At 46.5% G+C, this 24,143-nt stretch overlaps 1 protein-coding gene across 3 annotated transcripts in view; it reads right to left on the reverse strand.

Annotated features, from left to right (window-relative positions):
• Positions 1–24,143, reverse strand: part of TBCCD1 (TBCC domain containing 1) — a 186,138-nt gene that overhangs the window by 67,760 nt on the left and 94,235 nt on the right. For all 3 annotated transcript variants that reach the window (XR_013608679.1, XM_078680477.1, XM_078680478.1), the window contains exons 5-6: positions 6,657–6,843; positions 2,223–2,720 (exon numbers count right to left, since the gene is read on the reverse strand). Coding sequence is in view for 2 of the 3 variants with exons in the window: in XM_078680477.1 (XP_078536603.1) it covers positions 2,223–2,720; positions 6,657–6,843 (685 nt within the window). In the remaining variant the exon portion in view is untranslated. The remainder of the gene's footprint in view (positions 1–2,222; positions 2,721–6,656; positions 6,844–24,143) is intronic.

Here is a 24,143-nt window from a genome sequence, read left to right on the forward strand (position 1 = left end):
CCTCAAGTGGGCAGAAGGAGCAATGTGATATCTAGGGATTTGTTTAAGCTATAATATGCAGGAAATTTGGAGTATGAATTATGGACAGGTGGTGGAGTGGTTAGAGGGGAATATGGGACTATGGTTTAAACTTCCGCTTACACTTGCAGGCAGAATCGCCATAGCCAAAATGATAATATTGCCAAAATTCCTCCTCATGTTCATAAATATCCCATTGCCACTTACACAATCTTTCTTCAAAAAAATGAGATCGCTCAAGGTCTGTTTGATCCGGGCGGGGAAACAACCTCGAGTGACATGGGAACTTTTGACGCTCCCGCAGGAACCTGGGTGGTTGGGAGCTCCTGATATCACACTGTACGCCTATTGTGCTCAGGCTCAATTTGTTCATTTTTGGCTGTACCCTACACCATTTCAGCCCCACCTGGCGGTGGAGATGGACAGGGCGGTGCCCTCGCCCCTCTCGGTCGCTCTATACCAGCCTTACAAGTGCCCCATAGTGGAAATAAATACCAATGAAACATTACACTGTTTTTGGAAGGGGGTAACCTAATGGGCGAAGCTGAAGCTCCTATATGCCCCATCAATGCTCTTGGCACAAAATCCCCCGCTGCCCATACTGGAAGACAAGGGGGGTAGTGGAGCTGTTCAGATGGATGGGCACTAAAACATTTGCAGATCTTTACCCAGAGGACAGCTTTAGGGCCCCGGCGGATCCACCCAAGGGAGTGACAGGGCGTTTTCGTTTTTTTGAATTGTTCACTTATTATCGTATTAGAGCAGCAGGTCGCCAATTACACAACACTTTCCCCAGTCCGCCTCCCACACTACAAACCCTTAAACACATAATAACGTGTTCATCGCCACGAAAGCTAATCACCAGAATCTATTACACAAAGCAGACATCTGCGCCGATAATTAAGCCAAAGGCAATGATGGACTGGAACCCACAGCTTACAGAGGAACAAAAGTAATTCTGCTGTGGACAACTGCAAATACTATCCCCAACTATAAATTACGCCCAATTCATTTTAAACTTTTACATAGATATTATAGGACGTCATTCCAATTACGCCGGCTGGGGCTAAGGCCTGATGACAAATGCAAGAGATGCAACATGGACTCAGTGTCATTTCTTCATGTGGCACGGTATTGGGATAACCTCTCCCCCACACACCTTTATCTAAATACTGGGCAAATACCTTCAGTAGGATAAACACTATATTGGAAACTCACACAACACAATCATCTACGGTTGGAATATTGGGATAGGTCGGAAGACACGCCAGTTGAGATAAGGAAAGTACACGCTATACTGCTCCTGCTAGCTAAGCGCAGAGTTGCAATAAATTGGGGAGATAAACGTGCACCCTCAATCAAGACATGAATACAAGATATTAGTTCGGTCAAAACCAGCTGTCCACATATTGGGAATTAATTCTGGCCCAGTCCAGGCCAAAAGACATATGGGAACCAGTCCTGAATTGGCTACGCACACTCCAGTCCAATAATAATATTCCTACGAGAGGAGACAAGGGCCACACTTAGTCAAACACCCTTCTTGTAGACAAGCCTCTCCTTGGGCCCTACTCAAAGAAGCCCAGCTAACACAAAAAAGTCCATGCCATAGCAACAAACATCACAACAGTTTGTATACAGACAAGCATTGTGTCTCCACTTGGCTGGAATAGGCCCAATATAGCATGATTGAGACGCACAGGAACAATTCTGGTGTTGTGGTTAATTTACTGTCTCTCAATGTATATACTAAACAGATATAGGGTTGTCCAGTGCTAATAATATCATAACGTGCACCTATTGTATTTGGGTACAATCATATTAGATACTAGTCTAATGCTGTGATTTGAGTCTAGATAATCATGATTCTACTATGCTGACCAGTTTTTTGTTGTTGGTTTAAATTACAATGCGCTTTATGACACACACGTATAACCCAATGTGTTAATTTCAGTACGTGATTATGTATAAAATTGTTTAAACGCCAATATAAAAAAATTTAAAAAAGACTTTTGTTAGGTCACAAACTGGATTTAAATGAAGACCGTCTTGCGAGAGCAGCCGTCAGTCTAACAATGCTTTACTCACATTTTCATTTAAACTTTTGGAACATGTAAGATAATATATTAGCAAAGTTAAAGATGCACTTAGGAGGGCAGTTCAAAATGCACATATGATTTACTATTAACCACAAAATCACTCACCTTGTCAAACCTGCCTCTTTTACAGTCTTCTGCCAAATATGTATTCTCTGTTCTCGCTGAGTCAAAGCTTTCTGATACACTGGTGGGAGTCCACCTGGGATCTCAGTTGTATCGCCTTCCATTTCAAAAGGAATAATGAAGATGTAAAAGTCACGAGGTGACAAAAGCCTCCAGATGCTGGAATCACTGTTCTCTGGATAGACACACATTGGGTTATCCCAGTAATTAGGGACTGTAGCTATTCCAGTTTGTGCCATGTGATCTTCTAACATAGGATAATGTGTATGGTATGGAGCCAATGTAACACCCTGATTCCCTGACAAAATAAGGGGGCGTGTAGCAGTGAGACAGTGAAAGGTAGAACAAAGAGTGGATGAGAGGGACAGACGATGGCAAACGGCTATGATTTTCACATTGTCACAATCTTTAATATGAAGAGTAGTCTGCACAGGTCCCAAGACAAATGTGCTGTTCCTGCATTTCTCAATGGTGACAGATCTGAAATACAACATAAAATGCTTACTTGAAAAATCAACCATAAAAATGTAAATCATTTAACAATACAATTTTAATATACACAGAATTGTAGTGTTGTAACAAAAATGAACAGTTGAAGATACCTAAAAAACAATTGACATTACAATTTGACATCCGGCAAAAATGCAAAATAGAGAAACACCTTACTAAAAACAAAGGCTACAAACATTATGAAGAAGAAATAGAGGCAATATGAATGACCTTATTTTGTACTCTGTTCCTCCCTTGAATGATTAATATGACAAAGCCTAATATATTCAGTGTTGCGGTTTAATAACCCTTTGATCCAATAAAGAGAGTTTTTTCTTAGTGAGAATGGATAAAAACATATTTAAATTCAGCAATTAGCATATTTTTAAAAAGTGGGTAAATTATGTGAATTAACATTCGCAAACAGCAAGCAAACATACAGCACTACAGAAGGGCACAAAGCAAACATACAGGTAACACCAAGAGGGTGATTTCGGATGGAAGGGCTCCAAACGATGTTCGGAAATCCTTCAGGCCTCTCCCGGCTGCCCCTTTACGACCAAGGGAGTACGATGGCAGTTTTTCACTGCTTTTCGTACTGGTGTTTACGGCACGAAAAAGCAGTAGGAAACTGTCTTTGGGGGCCCCACAGTAGAGCCCCCATGGGTGCGAGGCTGCCGAATGGTGGCACCTATGGTGCCCCTCTGCTGATCCCTCCACCCGGTGGCAGGCACCTTGGGGTGCTGGCCACAGGGTGCAGAGATGAACTGCACCCCTCCATTTAACAATGCGGGCAAGCATTCCGGGCGGAATGCATGCTCCCATTCTGTAACATATGATTGTGACCGAACAGGGTTGGTCGCATCGTACTTGCAGGGCCGTAACTGACGTCAGTAGGTCGGTCGGTCATGATTCCTGGCCGATGTGGGACGGACTCAAGTCCGTCCGACATCGGAATCGGGCCTAAGTAGCTCTCCACACCACTGGATTCAAGCTATCCTGGCTGATGATGGCTGATAGCCAGAAACTGGTCCTAGGATGCTTGATTCCGGTCCAGGGAAGACATGGCTTGGCAGTTCGGGCAGGACTGTTCCCATGAGGCACAGGGTCAAGGCTGATTTGCATATGGCCATGTCTGAACTGGGGTGGTGTGGAGTGCAAAAAAGCGATGGATTTAGGCCCAGATCTCTGTACTGGGGTGAATGTATCACATTGTTCTGCATTCTGTCCATCAATTGTTTTTGCATTTTTTTTTTAAGTAGCAATTTAAGCATAGTCGGTAATGGACGTAGACATTCAGAGATTTGACTAATGTGTTCTGGGAAGTTTGCCTCCAAGTACTATTGCAAAAGATTACAAAAATATAAAAAACATTGCCAAAGCCAAAAGGTCTCGCATTTGGGACCTATTGGCCTTGCCAATGGTTTTCAGTAATGAGGCACAGCACCACTGGTTGCTAAAGACATTTTTTTATAATGTTTTTTTTCTTTACAGTTCTCAATCTGAGTTGGATAGATAACAAAAGAGAAAAAAACTGTGAAAAGGGCTTTCTTTTAAAGAGGCTGGGGGAAGCAACATGGAAGAAGGAAGCAACACTGGGGAAAGGAAGTAACACTGGGGAAAGGAAGCAACACTGGGGAAAGGAAGCAACACTGGGGAAAGGAAGCAACACTGGGGAAAGAAAGCAACACTGGGGGAAGGCAGCAACACTAGGGGAAGGCAGCAACACTAGAAGCAACACTGGGGGAAGTTAGCAACACTGGGGGAAGGAAGCAACAGAGGTGCAAATGGGGCTGAAGCAACACAAGTGAGTGCGGGTGGGGAACTCAGACAACACAGAGAACAATATGGAGTGCTGGAGGAGCAAACAGACGAACAAGAGCAACGTGAAGCAGCTGGGGGAGAATTACACGAGCAAGAAACAATGGTGGGGGAAGTACACAAGGACAAACACAATGGGCCAGATGTAGGAAAATCGTATTTACCGATTCATAAATACCGAATTTTACCGATTCGGTATTTATGAATCTGTAAATATGAAGGAGGGAGATTTAGGAAGATTCGGTAATTGAATTACCGAATCAGTAAAAATCGGTATTTACCGAATCGGTATTGCCCATTGATTCCTATGGGCCTTGAAGCCCATAGGAATCAATGGGCAATATCGAATCGGTATTTACCGATTCGGTAAATACCGATTTCAGCAAGGGTGCAGGGGGTGTCACTTTGACACCCTTTAGCACCCCAAATACAGGCATGTGTGCCATGTGGCACACAGACATGCCCTATTTTACCGATTCGGTAATTTTACCGAATCGGTAAAATAGGGCCCCTACATCACAAATACCCATTTACTGGTCGGTAACGGCCGAAATCGGCCGTTACCGGTCGGTAAATGGCCACCTACATCGGGCCCAATATGGAGGAGGCAGTGAGAAGCACCTAGGCAACAGAGGACTACACGGAGTTTAGGAGGTAGCACTGGGCAGCCTTCAAACTGGAGCTCTGACATATATACGATAAAGCGTGAGTTTTTTGCCCCTGGCTGTCATCAGTGTCTCTGAAGCATTAATCAGGGATAGAAAAAGGGCGGCCTGACCTAGAAGCATTCTCGTCCTGCACAACAAACTCCTATCCTGCCTCTCCCCCCACCATAAACCAAATGACAGCGATCAGGAAGAAATAATTAGCACTCAGTTCCCAGCAAATGTCTTTAAGGGGAAAAAAACGTGACAAACAATTTTATTTGTTTTCATTACATATAAACAGCAGAACTGACCGTTTCTACTTTCAGAACATAAGAGCCAGACTTAGGTCACCATACTTGACTTTGTGAACATTTTTGCTTTAAGGAACCTCTAAAGGTAGTCTCTATCCTCCTCACTTCAGTGTCAGAATCGCTACCTTCCAGTCACAGGAATGCAGACAATACAATTTCACTGTCTGGGGAAGCTGTCCACATCGTCAGTCTTGTGCTGTACCAAACCAGGGCTTTCCAAAATAGATCCCACTGTCTTCAGTACTGATTCACTCTCAAGGTCCTAGTGCTGCACATGAGCAAAATTCACTCAAAAAATGGACACATATCGACATACACACAGGATGTTGGGGTGATGCTGTGGGCATTCACATATCAGTGGCACTTTACACAAGTGGGGCTTGTAGGCTAAATCTCAGAGACAAAGATAAAAAGGTCTGGCCGCCATGTTAATTTTTAAACATAGTATGCTGCCAATCGCTTGCTGGGCCCTATTCAGGACAGGAACAGTAGTCCTCTGCCTTCTATGAGGGCACACTTTCTGCGTCCCTCCAGGGCTCAAGGCAGGTTGTGCACAATCAGGGACAGGCCTGGGCCTAAAATAGTATGAGTCTAGGGCCAAAATAAAAATAAGGACACCAAATACACACTCAATTGGACACACAAGGCATGGGAACATGCAAGCAGACCATGCAAGAGACATACCAGTCCCAACAATCATATTTCATAAAAAGAAAGAAAGAAAATCTTAAGGAGTGCCTGTCATGCAGTGTACTTATCCTAGTCATGGGCTTTAAAATCAAAACAAGATCAAGGTTACAGAATAGCAATGTTTTTTCATGTGAAATCAAAAGAAAGGCAACTCATCTTTATCTGCTGGTGACAAAACAGGAATTTCCAGGCAAAATTTCAGGTGAAAGTGTCTTCGGGTTAAGGGGAGAGAATAACATTTGGTGTTAACCTTTAAAGGCTAGGAAGATTTTCAGTTACCATGACATGAACTCACCATCATCAAATAATATATTCTATGAAACAAAGGAACAAAGTGGCATTGAATATTTTACTTTGCTTTTACGGTAAACAAAGAATCCGGCTGTGATCGACTAACTTCTCTTACAGAATGTGTGCACTCCAAAATAGAGAAGGAAGTAAGAGAGAGATGAGCTTACCTTAACGGAGAGAGGAGGTATATGAAAGACTCATTGCATCTGTGAATCTTCACATGAGCGCCAACAAGCATCTCTGAGCTCTTTGCCAGCGTCTGTCGATAGATTTGGTTCATCACCACCATCCGATGTCCCACAGGGACCATATAAGCATTGCATGCAACTTTTGCTCTTTTAGTTGTTCCTTCCACTGGAAACCAAAGAGAAAATACATGTAACAAAGAAAACATTTGAGTTAGGAACAACTCTGTGCAATTATCAGTAATAAGAACATATATCATCAGCTCAAGGGTCAGTAAGTAGAGATGCCCATGTTTTAAACATGATTACTAATATTAGTGCTAAAAGAATACATTAGGGGTATGGCTATGGCACTGTTTAGAGCAGATACCCCATACTGAGCCTTCTTTGGTGGGGCCCTTCAAATTAGGTCCAGTAAACCGGGACTGCAGCACGTCCGACGCAACAGAAGAGTGGCGGAGAGATTTTCTAAGCAGTAGGTAGGCACATAAATGAAGCCCAGGGAGACATAAGAACACCGACCTGAGGAGCTCGATCGGATTGGGCTGAGCTCTCACACTCAAGATAGTACAGAGACCAGGCTGATGAGCAAGGGCAAGCTAGAAACCAGAATCGCCCGCAAACAAGAGGTCTGACGCACTTTTTGAGCTGTGCACCGCAACAAAAGACCCTGAACGCAGTGAAAAGAGATACAAGCAATGGAGCACAGAAAGTAACACCCACCCGTAAGGATACACACAGATAATAACAACACTTACTACATGAAACCAAGAAAAAAACTGCTGAAAATTCCACAAGCACACACACGACAAACCCAATAGTGGGTCACAAGCTTTTTCTCTCCTAACATTGCACAAATGAAGTGACTAAAAGAGAAAAGACCCCAGCCACCGGATCCCAGATGATCAATATCGAACAACACAATGTCACTGACAAATAAAGATCTCATTGCCATTCTAGAATCTTTCAAGAGCAAACTAAGAATAAATAAAGGCTGATTCATCCAAGAGACAACCAATGTGAACATTGATCTAGAGCAAAATATTGCAGATCTCCATTCTGACAAAGATTCAGTGGGCTCTAGGGTCCTTGATGCAGAAGTCAAAATTCAACATCTACACGCCTCATAAGCTTCTTTTTGAGGGACGGTTACCTCAGACAGATGCATCGGCCTTAAAATGTGAAGCCTTGGAAAATCACTCTTGGAGAGGAAAACAATGAGAGTTCAGCTTTAGTGGAAGGGACAGAGGGAGCAAGTATAGAGACATTTAGAAGGAGTAGTTTCTGTCCTGTAACTCCAGTTCTGTAGTAGGGGTATCTCTGTTATAGTCATAATCTAGTGAATAGTCCCGCCCATGTGCATGGACCCCGGAGCAATCAAAAATAATCTCTTAAAGTGTCGAAAAATGCAGACCTGCACAGACACTTAAGAGAGAATTAAAGACAGGTAATGCAGCCTATAACACAGGCTACACTGTCCAGTACTTCAACTAGAAATTCCACCAAAAAAATCCACAAAACAGCAAAGCCTGTACAGATTTCCCTTGCTTCAGCAGCAAAAAACCCCTGGAATGATAGAGAGGAGGATCTGGACAGACAAGCCCCATAGGCTGCCATTATGTGGCTCAGAATAGGATACTGTGCTTTTAAGAGAACTTTCCAGAACTTCACAGTATCCCAGAATGCACTGCAGGTCCCTTTTACTTTCAGTTCTTTTTGAAGGCGTAACACGCCAGACCTGTAGCATTCCTTACATGAATATCTCCCTCCACCGGGGAGGAGGGCGGGCGCTTATGACTATAACAGAGATACCCCAACTACAGAACTGGAGTTACAGGACAGAAACTACTCCTTCTGTAGTAGGGGATCTCTGTGTGTAGTCATAATCTAGTGAATAGAATGGCAAGCCCATCCCCACACCAAAGCGGCGGTGGAGAAAAGAGAAATAACACCACTACTGTGCGAACAGATTTCGCAGCGAAGCCTGCCCAACCTGAGCGTCTGCCCTGGCATCAGTGTCCAGACAGTAATGCTTAGCAAAGGTATGGACCGACTTCCAAGTGGCCGCCTGGCAGATCTCTGCAATTGGAACATTACGGAGCAAAGCAGTCGTGGCAGCTTTGCCCCTGGTGGAATGAGCCTTAGGTTTACCCCCTAAAGTCTTATTAGCTTTTTGGTAACACAATTGTATGCAGGACACAATCCACCTCGAGATGGACTGCTTAGAGGTAGCAGGACCTGTCCTGACTGATCCACAATTGATAAACAATTGGTCCGACCTATGAATATCTTTGGTTTTATCCAGATAAAATTTCAACACCCTTCGAACATCCAGGGAATTTAAAGACCTTTCCGCTGGAGATGAAGGATTCTGAAAAAACGTAGGCAAAGTTATAGTCTGGTTGACATGAAAATCAGAAATAACCTTGGGAAGAAACTTAGGGTGAGTACGCATAACAACCTTAGCAGCATGAAATACAGTATAAGGTTCTTGGCAACACAACGCCTGAATCTCACTCACCCTGCGGGCCGATGTAATGGCCACGAGGAACGCCGCCTTCCAGGACAGGTGCTGCAACGAAGCCTTATGAATAGGTTCAAAAGGCTCCTTCATCAACCTGGACAGCACCACATTCAGTTCCCATGAGGGCGAAGGAAGCCTGACAGGAGGAAACACTTTCTTCAAGCCTTCCAAAAAGTCTTTGATCACAGGGATCTGGAAGAAGGAAGTCTGTGAAGGGCATTTCCTGTAGGCAGTCAATGCAGCCAGATGGACCTTAATGGAATGGACATTAAGGCCAGACTGCGCCAGATGTAGAAGGTATGGAAGGATGACATCTTCCTTACATGCCGTCGGGTCATAGTTCTTGGACTTGCACCAGATACAAAACCTCTTCCACTTGTAAGCATAAGAAGTCCTAATGGAAGGTCGCTTAGCCTCCTTCAGTATGTCCATGCAATCTTCTGGGAGATTAAGATGGCCATATTGCACTATCTCAGGAGCCATGCCGCCAAACTCAAAGACAAGAGGTTGGGGTGTAACATCTGCCCCCCGAACTTCGTGAGAAGGTCCGGCCTGCACGGCAACTTCATGTGAGGAAGGAGAGACCGGTGAAGCAGGTCCGTGAACCACCACTGCCTGGGCCATTCCGGGGCAATCAGTATCATCCGCGCCCTGGACTGGGACAGCTTGATGAGAACCGTCGGAATCAGGGGAATGGGTGGAAAAGCGTACAGAAAGCTGTCCGACCAGTTGATCCATAACGCATTCCCCAGTGTCCCCGGCTGGTAGTACCTGGAGACGAAGTCTCAGCATTTGCTGTTTTCTGCGGTGGCGAACAGATCTACGTCTGGAGTTCCCCACCTTGCGAAGACTTCTCCTAGTACTTCATCGTTTATGACCCATTCGTGGTTTTCCTGAATCAGTCTGGCTCAGTGCGTCTGCCTGAACATTTTGCACACCTGGCAGATGGGTGGCCGTTATCGTCAGTCCTCGGGCCAGAAGCCAGTGCCAGATCGCCTGCGCCTCCTGCGACAGGGTGCGTGATCTCGAACCCCCCTGCTTGTTGAGGTAATACATCGTGGTCGTATTGTCCGTCTGTACAAGCAGAGAGTTGGTCTGCAAGGACGGGAGAAAGGCCTTCAGTGCCAAGTGAACAGCTCTGAGTTCCAGGAAATTGATGTGGTACGTGGACTCCGTCGGGGACCACGTCCCTTGAATCTGTAAATCTCCGTAGTGCGCTCCCCAGCCCTGGAGAGAAGCATCCGTCACGATAGTCTGAGTGGGAATGTCCTTGTGGAAGGGAACTCCTCTGAGGAGATTCTCCGCTGAACACCACCACTTCAGAGACTGAAGAGCATGCAGAGACAGTCGTATCTTGTCATCCCAAGATCCTCTCCTCTGGTCCCACTGATCCTCCAAGCACTCCTGCAGCGGCCTCATGTGCAGCCGCGCGTGTGGCGTCAGGAAGATACAAGAGGCCATCGATCCCAGTAGAGAAGACACCTTCCTCACTGTTGTAGATGGAGTGGTCATAAGAGCCTGAGCCTTCCGAAGGAGTGATAATCGTCGCTCCTCCGAAGGAGACACGCTTGCCGACATCGTATCGATGGTGGCTCCAAAGTACTGAATGCACTGGACCGGAGTCGGGACAGACTTGGACATGTTGATGTGCAACCCCAGCTTGTTCAATAGAACGCACGTCTTCTGGAAGTGCGCTTGAGCTTCCGAGAAGGAGGAGGCCTTGATCAACCAATCGTCCAGGTACGGGTAGACAAACACCTTGTTCTTCCTCAGGTGTGCTGCTACCACTGCCATGCACTTCGAGAAAGTTCTGGGCGCAGACTTCAGCCCGAATGGAAGTACCATGTACTGATAGTGATTGGTGCCGACTTGAAATCGCAGGAACTTCCTGTGTTTGAGTGCAATAGGCACATGGAAGTACGCATCCTGTAGGTCTATTGCACATAGCCAGTCTCCCTGTTGCAACTGAGGAAAAATCTGATGCAACGACAGCATGCGAAACTTTTCTCTGCGAATCCACTTGTTTGCCTGTCGCAAGTCCAGAATGGGCCTGAACTCGTTCTTGTCCTTCTTGCGGACCAGAAAGAACCGGGAGTACAGACCTCTTCCTCTTTGAGACAGAGGTACGTCTTCTATCGCCCTTTTCCTTAACAGGATATCGGCCTCCGCCTGGAGCTCGCGCAGTTGATACTGCGAGCTGACCGGAGGAATCGATGGAGGAGGGCTGGTGAACCGAAGACTGTATCCATTGCAAACAATATTCAGCACCCACTTGTCCTGAGTAATTTTTCTCCACTCTGCCAGAAAAAATTGAACGCTTCCCCCCACCGGAGCGGGTAACGGATGAAGGGGAAGTAACCGCTCAGGGTCGAGACCCGGCCTGGCCTTTGTTCGCTGTAGAGAACTGCTGTCCACCTCTACCCTTCTGGCGCTTCTGGAAGGGTCTCCGGAACTGCCCCTGTTGTTGCTGCTGCTGTCCCGAAGACTGTCCTCGCCCTCTGCCCTGTGCACCGAACCGTCTCTGGAACGGTCGGTAGGACTTCTTTTCCTTGGGCTTCTCCAAGCCCACCGCCGTTAGGGTCTCTGCCTCCGCCTTCATGCGGGCCATCTCATCATCGCCATCTTTTCCGAACAGTGTTTCACCTGAAAACTGCAGATTGGCCATCCGCTGCTGGGCCTCCGGCTTGAGTGACGTGAGCCGGAGCCAAGCATGACGGCGCTGGTTAATCCCATGACAGTACCCATGGGCCCCCAAAAGAGAGATATCCGCAGCCGCGCTGATGACCTGGTTTAAAACCAGCATCCCTTCCTTAAGGATCTCTAGGAAGTCCTCCCTCTTGTCTCGTGGCAGAAGGTCCGTGAACTGTTGCAGGGAATCCCACAGGGCACGGTCATACCGCCCCAGCAAAGCCGAATCGCTGGAGGCTTTCATGGTAGTGGAAACAGTCCCACAAGCCTTCCTCCCAGCCGAGTCGATCCATCGGCTTTCCTTATCAGGCGGCACGGTGGAGGACGGGGAGGTAGAGTGTAACTTCCTGGCCGCCGTCACTATAACGGAGTCGGGCACTGGATCCATTCGCAGGAAAGCCGGGTCCGAATCCGGGGCCCTGTACTTCTTCAGAAGTCGGGAGGGAGCGGCCTTCACCACCGCTGGCGTAAGGAACAGCTCCTCCGCAGGTTCCACCAAACCTGGCACCAAAGGCAGCAGGAGGCGACACAAATGCTTCTTGTGAAGTGTCTCAAATATCACGGACGTCGTAGGTGTAGGAGCCGTCACCGTGATGCCTAACTTTGTCGCCCCCCTCAGGAGAACCTCCTGGAACGTGCTGAAGTCGTCCACCGGAGACACCCTTGTCCCCGGGGAATCCGACAAGGTCGGCGAATAGGATCGTGTCCAGGAGGAGTCCGTGCGGGACCTGGATCCTCGCCTCCTATGGCGATGTCTAGATCTAGTGGAGGATCTGCGCCGACTCCTAGATCTTCCTCTCCGTCCGGAGCGTGATCTTGACTTCCTAGGCCTCGGACGATGCGCCGGTTCCACCGGAGCGGGCGTCTTAGGTTTGACCGGGGCCTGCGGCTTAGGAGTCCCTTTGGGAGGGGTCGGAAACCTGGGTAATGAAGCCGACCTCGGAGGAACCGGGGGCGGCCTCTCTGGCACCTGCGGTCGAGGTACGGGTTGCGGAAGCGGAGGCAAAGGAGGAGGGGTAGGAGCCCTCGGAGGGAGACCCCTCGGCAATGGAGGCGGAGGCGTAACTTGCGATGGCGTATACACCTCGGAATACACCGAGCCCGGTGATCCACCACCAGCCTGGGACATTGGCGAGCCTCCCATGGCATCAGGCCTCTTCTCCAGCTTCTTCGACGTCGAAGAACGGTGACCAGACGGCGAGCGTCGGCCCCTCGACGTCGAGCGTCTCTTCCTTGGCGTCGACAGTCTTCCATGCCTCGACGGCGACTTCGTCCGCCTCGACATCGATCTCTCGTGCCTCGACGGCGATCTCAACCGCATCGACGATGACCTCTTGCGCCTCGACGGCTACCTCGTCCGCCTTGACGGCGACCGCCTCGACGGCGACCTCTTCCGCCTCGACGGCGACCTCTTCTGCCTCGACGAAGGTCCACTCCTCGACGACGAGGTTCCCCTCGAGGACGATCTTCTCCTCTTCGCCGACGGCGAAGTCCCTGCGACGGCGAGCGCCGACGCCGGGCCCTTCGACGTCGATCACTCGACGTCGAGTCCGACGAGGATGACGACGAAATCGTCACAGAAGACTTCGACGGCGGTCTGTGCAACTCCCTCGACGTCCACGGCGCGTCGCCCCAGAGCCCTGGGGAGTTGGGGAACAGACCGTAGTCATCCCTCTCGACATCGTGGTCGGCGCAATCGACCCAGACGGAGAGTGGGCACGCTTGCTGGTCTTCCTGCCCCTGGGGAGCCCCCCAGAGGCCTCAGCACGGGCAGAAGTAGTCCCTCCAGACCCACCTTGCGCCTTCAGCCTTCTTTCCTCGAGTCCCTGAAGCCTGATCTTCTGTCTGTCCTTCAGGGTCCTGCCAGAGAAGCCCTGACAAATCTCACACTCCTCTGGGACATGGGAAGAGGGGAGGCAGAGGATACACACCTCATGGGGATCTGATTTGGCCTTCTTCCTGGAACACTCCGGGCATTTGTCAAATAATACAGGCATATTTGACATCAAAAGGGAGCACAATCCAAGAAGAACAGCACTAAGGTACTTTAGAAGCACTCAAAACGAAATTAATAGTGGAAAATCACCAATAAACCCTTGAAAAGGGAGAGCTCAATGCTCCAGGGTCCTGCTTGCAGGAGCCGGAAAAAAGAACTGAAAGTAAAAGGGACCTGCAGTGCATTCTGGGATACTGTGACGTTCTGGAAAGTTCTCTTAAAGGCACAGTATCCTGTTCTGAGCCACATAATGGCAACCTATGGGGCTTGTCTGTCCAGATCCTCCTCTCTATCATTCCAGGGGGTTTTTGCTGCTGAAGCAAGGGAAATCTGTACAGGCTTTGCTGTTTTGTGGATTTGTTTGGTGGAATTTCTAGTTGAAGTACTGGACAGTGTAGCCTGTGTTATAGGCTGCATTATCTGTCTTTAATTCTCTCTTAAGTGTCTGTGCAGGTCCGCATTTTTCGACACTTTAAGAGATTATTTTTGATTGCTCCGGGGTCCACGCACATGGGCGGGACTATTCACTAGATTATGACTATAACAGAGATTCCCCTACTACAGAACTGTCCTTTTCGCAGAACTGCTGGGAGACAAAAAAAATCTAATTACTGCTGGGTAGTCCACAGAATAGGAGAAACTGAGAAACAAGAGGTCCAATAGATGGACTAGTCATATATCATACCTTCTCGCTGAGGGGATCTCCAATGATAATCATAAGCATTAAATAGAATAGCAAGTCCATTCCCACAAAGAGTGTTGAGAAAGACCGAGGAATGACAAAAGGACTTTATTAAGCAAATAGATTTCTGACAGAGACTTGTGCTACTTCAACATCTGTTCGAGCATCTGAATCCAAACAATAGTGTTTGGAGAATGTGTGAACCGATCTCGATGTAGCAGCTTTAAAAATCTCTGCTATAGAGACATTTCTCATCAACATGGCAGTAGCTGCTTTGCCCCTAGTAGAATGACCCTTTGGTATAGCTGATACATTTTTATTGTTTTTTTGGTAGCATAACAGGATAAAAGACACTATCCAACGTGAGAAGTGGCTAAACCTGTACGGACCAGGCCATAATTGATAAACAATTGGTCCGATCTGCATAGGTCACATGATTTATCTAGATAAAACTTCAAAACCTTCCTCACATCCAGGGAATGAAGGGTTCTTTCAGCCGAAGTTGGCAATGAAATCGTCTGATTAACGTAGAAATCCAAAATAACCTTCTGGAGAATTTCAGGTGAGTCCTCATGCCTACTTTGTTAGAGTGAAAAATTGTGTATCATTCGTGAGCACATAATGCTGGATTTTGCTAATCCTACGAGCTGATGTGATTGCTAGGAAGAAAATTGCTTTCTATGAGAGATGTTGCAGGGATGACTTGTGAATGGATTTAAAAGGGTCCTGCATGACTCGTGAAAGGAGTATGTTAAGCTCCCAAGGAGGGGGAAGGACGTTTAATGGGAGGGAAAACCTTCTTCAACCCTTCTAGAAAATCGTTGATCACTGGTATTTTGAAAAAAAAGGTTTGTGAAGGCAGTAAGAGCTGCCAAGTGAACCTTATGGAAGATAATTGCAAGCCAGATTTTGCAAACTGAAGCAAGGATGGAAGAATGACATCTTCCTTGCAAGTTGGAGGGTCCACATTTCTAGAACACCATCAAATGGAAAATCTCTTCCATTTGAAGCCATATGCTGAACTGGTTGACTGCCGCTTAGCCTCCTTAGTCTTGTGGCAGGTTCAAGTGTCCATACTGAACTAGCTCAGGAGTCACGCTACCAAATTCAAGGAGGAGCGATTAGGGTGAACCATCCGGGTTCCGAATTTCGTTAGAAGATCTGGTCTGCATGGCAGCTTGAGAAGTGGACTCTCTGACTGGTGAATAAGGTTTGTGCACCACTATTGATGTGGCCACTCCAGGGCTATAAAAATCATTCTGGCTCTTGGGAAGGACAGTTTGATGAGGACAGGATCAGCGGGACCAGTGTAAAGGCATAGAGAGATTTGCCAGACCAGTCGATCCACAGGACATTCTCCAGAGACCCAGGTTGGAAGTATCTTGAGGTGAAGCTTCTGCATTTTCTGTTTTCTGCAGTGGCGAACAAGTCAAAATGTGGAACACCCCACAGCCTAAACATGTTTTGCATGACCTGGTTGTGAAGGATCCATTTGTGGTGTTCTTGCAGGACTCTGCTGAGGGCATCTGCCTGAACATTTCGCACACCTAAGAGGTGAGTCGCCGTGATCCTTTTCTGGCTATCCGCCATTTCCAAATTGTATGGGCCTTGTGGGATAAGGGTCTGGACCTCATTCCCTCCTGCTTGTTGAGGTATAACACGGTAGTCGTATTGTGCATATGAACAAGAAGGGACTGGACCTTGAATGACGGGGGAAAGGCTTTTAGCACAAGGTGAAACTGCCTGCAGCTCTACGAGATTGATGTGATAGGTCATCTCTCTCAGAGACCACTTGCCTTCCAATTTGAAGAAGATGCATGTGGGCTGCCCACCCTAGTAGTGGCATTCCTTGAAGCAGGTTGGTTGGAGAGCACCACTATTTCAGAGGTCGTTTTGCATGCTGGGGTGGGGGAGGAGGGTGGGAGAGTATGAGCATGTCTTCCCAGTTCATTGTCAACTTGTCCCACTTATCCTCAAGCCATTCCTGAAGAGGTCACATGTGGAGCCGGGCATTCGTAGATAAGGAAATACACAAGGCCATCGACCCGAGGTGAGATAACACTGACCTCAATGTGAGATCAGAGATTTTTAAGACAGAGTGACACCTCAGAAAAATCAATCATAATCTCTCCACCGAAGGAAACACCCTAGCCTGAAATGGTATCGATGGAAGCCCTCAAATAATAAAGAGTCTGAACAGGAACAGAAGTTGATTTGTTGTGTTTGATATGAAGCCCTAACGGTTGAAGGATACCTCATGTCCAGTTGTAATGAAGCCAGGGTTTGATTAGCCAATCCTCTAGGTAGGGGTAGACGAAGATTCGATGTTTCCTGAGGTAGGCAGCTACTACTGCCATGCACTTCAAGAAAGTTTTGGGTGCTGACTTTAGGCCAAATGTAAGTACTTGGTACTGATAATGATCCTGCTCCACGACAAACCTCAAGAACTTGCAATGCTACTTGCCGATTAGTACATGAAAATACACATTTGTAAGGTCTCTAGAGCACAGCCAATCTCCCTGGAGTAATTGAGGATAGATCTGATGCAATTCCAGAATCCAAAACTTTTCTTGACTTATCCATTTGTTGGCCAATTTCAAGACGAGAATGGGTCTGAATTTGTACTGGTCTTTCTACTTTACCAGAAAATATCTGGAATAAATGTCTGTTTCTCGTTGCTTGTAAGGAATGGCCTCCACCGCATGCTTCAGCAGCACAATGTTGGCTTCGTATTGTTGCATTTGCAGATGATGGTTTTGGTGATATGGTCGGTGGAGGACTTGTGAATCTGAGACAATACTCATTTCAAACAATATTCAATACCCAGGCGTCTTTTGTGATTTTTTTTGCCGCTATGAGAAAAGCTTCCCCCTCCTGGATTGGGTAACAGAAGAGAGAGTGAAGAAAAGTTTTCTGGGTTTGAGTCGGTTCGCACCCTTGAGAAGGCTGTTGGGTGAATCTTCCTCTAGACTGCCTTTGCTGCTGTTGTGGGTAAGGTCGTTGCTGTTGAAGTTGCTGCAACCTGATACCAGGGAGGAGTTTGAACCCCCTGGGGGTAAAAACGGCACTGGTGGGTCTTGAAAGACTTTTTTTGTTCCTATGGCTTTTCTAGGCCAACCGCCTTAGGGTCTCCATTTTGCATTCCATCCGAGCCATCTCGTCGTCAGTGTGGCTACCGAAGAGGGTGAATCGTGAAAATGGGAGATTAAAGATACTTTGTTAAAACTCTGGTTTCAGAGTTGTGAGACGGAGTCAAGAATCCTTATGCCCGGCCACGCCGTGACACTATTCGTGTGCCACCAAAAAGGAGAAATCAGTTGCGGCACTGATGACCTGCTTGGAGACCATCAAGCCCTCATTGCCTGCCAATAGGAAAACTTCCCTTTTGCCCCTGGGAAGATCATCGGCAAACTGTTTTATAGAGTACCACAATGCTCTTTCATGCCTTCACAAATGGGCAGCTACATTGGCCAACTTTATGGTGGTTGCAGCTGTGCTACAGACTTTGCGGCTTACAGAATCCAGCTTCTAGCTCTCTTTATCATGTGGTATGAAAGAAGCAGGAATAGCAGCGTTGTTTCTTGGCCACTAATATGACTACTGAGTCTGGAGTCGTGGCAAAGCAGAGGAAGAGAAGATTCTGCTCAGAAGATCTATATTTTTTGTGTCGCTTCGATGGAGCAGATTTAGCTGAGGCTGGAGTCAAAACAATTCCATTGTTGGCTCTAGGAGGCCTGGCTCCGAAGTAAGGAGTGGTCTTGATGCTGACTGGTGGTGAAGTGTCTCGAATATAACTGATGTAGAAGGTGTAGACACCAACATCTGTATATTGAACTCCCCATTTCTCCTACCAGGACCTTCTGGAAGGTAGTAATGTCATTCACCGAAGAGATCCGAGGTGGTGGGGAGTCTGATAATGTCGGCAAGTATCTTCCTGTGGAAGTGGCGGAAGTAAATTGGGAGCGATGTCCCGATCTTGTGTGTGATCTGGATCTTGATCGAGACCTATGATGGTGGGAGTGCCTTGAAGATGGACTGTATGACGAACGTCAGGATATGTGGTGTCTGTGATGGCGTAAACAATGGAGCATTCTTGAACGCGATCTAAGACTTCGGAGAGGAGCTGCCACAGGCAGAGGAACTAGTGCCGGTGGAAGGGGCGCTAAGGCCGTGGTTGTGGAAGAGTGTCCGGTAATATTATCAATGAAGGAGAGTATACCCTCGAGTATTCGGGGTCTGGAGATGAATAAATGCATTTCCTTTTCCACTGTTGTGAAGTCCTCAACATCGATATGTTTCTTGGACCTCCTTTGATGTCTCGAAATCAATATGCTTCACAACCATCGACCTTCTTTGAGGCTGATCCACTCCCGGACGTCAACAGGTCTATACGCCTTGACGGCAACACATTTTTTGACGTTAATCTCATTCTGTGCATCAACGACGCATCTTTCTTCTACGTATACCGACCCTGTTTCGATATCGACCCAGCCCTTGATGGTGAACAAATTAGTGCCATACCTTGCCTATGTCATTTTTGGGCTGGAACCCTCTTTTTGGACCTTATATGTCCTTCAGAGGTGGATGGCACAGACCTAGTAGAGGACTGACCTTCTCCTCGCTCTGAAGTCCCCTCTTTAGACTGTGCCTGCTGTCTGCATCTTTCCTCAGTGCCATGCAGGCTAATTTTCTCCCTTTCCCTCAGGGTGCGCCTTGAAAACTTCCTGCAGTGCTGGCAATTATCAGGAACATGGCTTGCTGGAAGGCAGAGAATGCAGACCTCGTGAGGGTCTGATAGGGCCTTCTTTCGCCCAGAGGCAGGACACTTGTTGAACAAAGATATCATTTTGACAGCAAGTTTAAGGGAGAGATTAAAACAATCATTGAATGAAGATAAAAAGTATAAAAGGCAGAGTTCAGTGCTCCAAGATCCTGTCACCAGGAGCCGGAAAAAAAAACTGAGGCAACAGCCACCTGCTATGCATGATGGGATACTGATGGTCTCTGGGTCCTTAAAGGCACATACGCTGTTTTAAAAATCACATAATGGCAGCCTATAGGGCTATACTGTCCTGTCATCCTTCTACTTTTACAAAAAGGGTTTGTGAAAGAGATTTAAGCTTTATTATAAAACATTGACTTTTAATTATACATATTTATGGGTAGCTTGACCATTTTGGCTGCATAATATGGCCTTGCTGAAGAAAAGCGAACAAACTTAAGAAGATATTCTAACGAACATTTCTGCTGGATTTCCGCTCCGGTGGGGGTGGAGGGGGGGGGGGGGGGGGTGAGGGGGTAGGGGGTCTCTTTAATGCTCATAACTGCTAATAGAGAACACCAGAGAGAGAATAATATTTAACATTAAGAAATGAAGAAGAAAAGAAAAAGACACACTAAAGGAAGACAGATTATAACTATGACCCCTCACACCAATCAATATGAACAGTGACCTCCATTAGAGGCACATTTAACCCAGAGGGCACAAATAAGCTCACAACTCTGTCTAGCTGCAGATTCTGTACCTTCAGATATTCCCCAGGCATCAGACTGGATCCAGATATTTTCAAGCAGTACCCCTACACGTTGGAAAGTGCTGTCATTCAGGCAAGAAATAATATGCACGGTACCTGTATAGGCGCCATTGTAGCGCGTTGACATTACTTACTTCACGACTTTTCACGCCCAGAACCACAATGAAGACTGACAACTGGTGAAAAATGTTAAGGCCCTTAGAAGGATGATCCTGACACTGTAATCAGGCCACAGAGCAGCGAGGATGGGAGTGCTGGTAAGGAATCTGCGGCTAGTTAGAGTCTATACCAGATAATGCATTATCGAAGGCTAGTAACTTATTTGACTTCTAGCAGTGTGCCAGCATTGTTGCTCAGCTCATAATTATGTCGGCACAGGCAAAGTGAAGTGAGTTCTGGGCTTATTTGTGCACACTGTGTTAAAGGTCCCTCAAAGGTTAGTAACTTGTTACAGACTTCTAGTTGTAGATTTCATTACAAAACCAGAGGCTACCATTATGCATGACATCTTTTACTGCCACATCTAGCTGTAGATTCCTTAACTTAGAATAGATACCCAAGCGATTGCTCCCAGGAGGTGGGAATATAAAGCCTATTTAAACTAGAAAGTTCTGCCATGCTGAACAGGCGAAGTGCCTGTCTCAACAGACCTGACTGTCCGAGCAGTATTGCTTGGTAAGCATGTGCAGAGCTGCCCATGTTGCTGCCTAACAGATGCCCAGGACAGGGACTCCATGGGCTAATGCAGTGGTCGCAGCCTTGGCTCTGATGGAATTAGCTCTTTTGTGCGATCAAGGTAGAACAACCTTTTTGGGTCTGGCCGGTGAAGTCGCTCCTCCTCTTTGGAAGGGTGAGGCAGAGCAAAAAAGATAGGCAGGGTGATGTTCTGGCCTACATGGAAAGGAATCACAATGGTTTGAAACCAGATGTTAGTTTGGGGACATCCTGTCACACCAGAAGAGTAAAACTTTCAAAAAAGGGTCAACTAAAAGTCAAGAAAAAACCAAAAAGTGACTGAGGGTAGTTCTTCATGGATCAGCGCTATCTGGCGTGGAAAGGAGAGAACTGATGTCATTGCGCTGGGGTGGCACTTATATCGGTAGCACACGTCATTGCTGACGTGGATGGTGCCAGCAGATGCAGAGCCAAAACGACACCACCTAACAGAGCGCAGAAGTACTGCTCGAAACCTTCTGTATCAAGTCTGACGCCTGGGGAATATTATATATGGGTAAGCAAACTGTAGCTAGATAGATAAGAATTAAACAAGTAAAGTGGCTACATATGGAGAAAACAATACCCGCTAGGCCTGATACCACAGAAGTATGTTGTCATTTCATGCACCTACCCGAGCCAGCCAAATTTGAACACCTAAACAAATGCCCTCTCCTGAAGATGACCCAAGAAGGGGAAGACAAACTTGATGCCCCCATGATTGTATATATGTATGAGGTATTTCTACATTACAAACCAAAAATCAGCGTTGCGCAAACAGGGTCAAAGACACGCATAAAGTCAACGAATGCCCGTCTGAAGTTCACACAATTTAATTATTTACACCACATGTACTTAACTCCGCATAGACTGGTGCATATGTATCCGACCTCCATGGACATTTGTCCCAGGTGTCGGGTCGAGGGTGCCGACTTCCTACACATGGTCTGGTCTCGCCCCCGCATTATAATATACTGGGGGAAGGTCTATGATGTATTGTCAGCGGCAAATTTGTTTATTGACAGTGTAAATGTTATTGTATAATACACTGTTTATGTCATGTATTTATAGTATTTTTTTAAATAAAATTGTGAACTATGTACCTACATCTTTTTGGAAAAAACAAATGAATTTAGAATGCAAGTTAAAATCAAAATGATTATGAATCAAAATGAAATTATATTAATTCTATAAAACTGCATTGTACATAGTATGAGTTGATGGTCGAGTTGTCAGGCACTAAGAGCCATTTCTGAAGAAATACAGGTCAAGAAGTAACTTCCATCTATATTTCTGGGCACTCCTAAAAGGTGTCAGTGTGAAGTCTGAAAGGCCGCCATGGAGCAGGACATTACCACAATCCATATGCAAGACTAAGAGGGTTTAAATAGCTTTCTGGAAGAAATGGTTTCACTATCTTTAGAAGAGAGAGCTGGTAATAGGCTGTTATTTTCTGCTTTTATGGTTATGTGTTCCTGGAGGATGAGGCTGGTACCCAGGATGAATCCAAGTGACTAGCCATTGAGTGAAAATTGCAGTTTGAAGCTGTAAAGGTTCTGGTATTTGAGCTTTATACCGTTTCACTTCTTGGCAAATATCCAGATTTTGGTCTTGGTTGGGTTGAGCTTTAGGTAAGAGCTGGATATCAAGGTGTGAAGCAGAGGATACTTTCAAGCAGAATTGTGTATCATTGTGTATTGGTGAATTTTTATGCTGTTATCTGTGAGTAGCGGTACAAAAGGCTAAAGAACGGTGATGGATTAAACCCAGATCTGTTGACTGGGTGTGAGTGTTTGATTGGTTCAGATGCTCCAGCCATCACCACCCCCTTTTGTACCACTTTGTTCGCCATAAGTTGGCAGGGTATGCTCAGACGTGAGTCCCTTGCTCACTTTGCCACTGGATTCAAGCAAGCCGGGCTGAAGACGGTTGAAATGCCAGAAACCGGTCCTCGGAAGCTTGTTTCCGGTCCAGGGAAGGCATGGCTTGGCAGTTCGGGCTGGACTGTTCCCATGAGGCACAGTGTCAGACTGATTTGCATATGGCCATGTCTGAACTGGGGTGGCAGAGTGGGCTAAAGAACGGTGATGGATTAAACCCAGATCTGTTGACTGGGTGTGAGTGTTTGATTGGTTCAGATGCTCCAGCCATCACCACCCCCTTTTGTACCACTTTGTTCGCCATAAGTTGGCAGGGTATGCTCAGACGTGAGTCCCTTGCTCACTTTGCCACTGGATTCAAGCAAGCCGGGCTGAAGACGGCTGAAATGCCAGAAACTGGTCCTCGGAAGCTTGTTTCCGGTCCAGGGAAGGCATGGCTTGGCAGTTCGTGCTGGACTGTTCCCATGAGGCACAGGGTCAGACTGATTTGCATATGGCCATGTCTGAACTGGGGTGGCAGAGTGGGCTAAAGAACGGTGATGGATTAAACCCAGATCTGTTGACTGGGTGTGAGTGTTTGATTAGTTCAGATGCTCCAGCCATCACCTACTCCCTTTTGTACCACATTATCTGTGAGTAGAGCACCAATCAACTCCATGTAGACGTTGAAAGTGAAGGGGATAGAATAGAACCCTGTGCGACTGCGCAGGTGGTAAGGATCTTCTGGGACCAGCTGGTACCCTTTTAAACCGTTGGAAATTTGACCTTTTTGTAGGATGATTCTAATTTTTGTTCGTCTTTTTGCTGAACCTTATTTTCGCTGGTGATGCTTATGCTCCTCCTTTCAACATACTAAAATTGGTGTAAAATTGGCGTACTCCTTTTATACAGTACCAAGGTGTGCCCAGGGCCTGTATGTTAAATGTCACAAGTGGACTGCAGCGCTCATTGTCCTAGCCACTACAGCGACAATGTAAACATGACTGTAGGCCTGCCAGCAGTACCCGGGCTCCACAGGTTTTAACTGCAAATTGGACCTGTCAAAATAACCCCTTTTAACAGACCTCAACCAAACCTTCCTGTTAAATATTTATAAGCCACCCTTAAGTAGGCCTTGTTTCCCATAAAGCAGGGTGCATAGCATTTAAAATTAGGACATGTAAAAGTTTAGTGTCCAGTATTTCCTTACAGTGATTAGCCCCTTAAAGCTATTTTTACTGTAGCAAGGTTTGCGGATTCATAGGAAAATACTGGAAGCATTATTAAATACTAATAACGTGTTTTTGGCGATAGGACTATCTAGAAAAATAACAAAAAATATGTTTTGGTCCAAATTTGTATACAGCAAAAGCCAAGCTGTAGATAATCTCTGAGACAAAGGGTGAGGGTTGCGGTTTCATAGGAAGGCATGATGAAGCATTTTCCAACTTGTGGCCAGCACGGGGAAAATT

This window comes from Lissotriton helveticus, chromosome 3_1, assembly GCF_964261635.1.
Source record: "Lissotriton helveticus chromosome 3_1, aLisHel1.1, whole genome shotgun sequence".
Classification (NCBI taxonomy): Eukaryota; Metazoa; Chordata; class Amphibia; order Caudata; family Salamandridae; genus Lissotriton; species Lissotriton helveticus.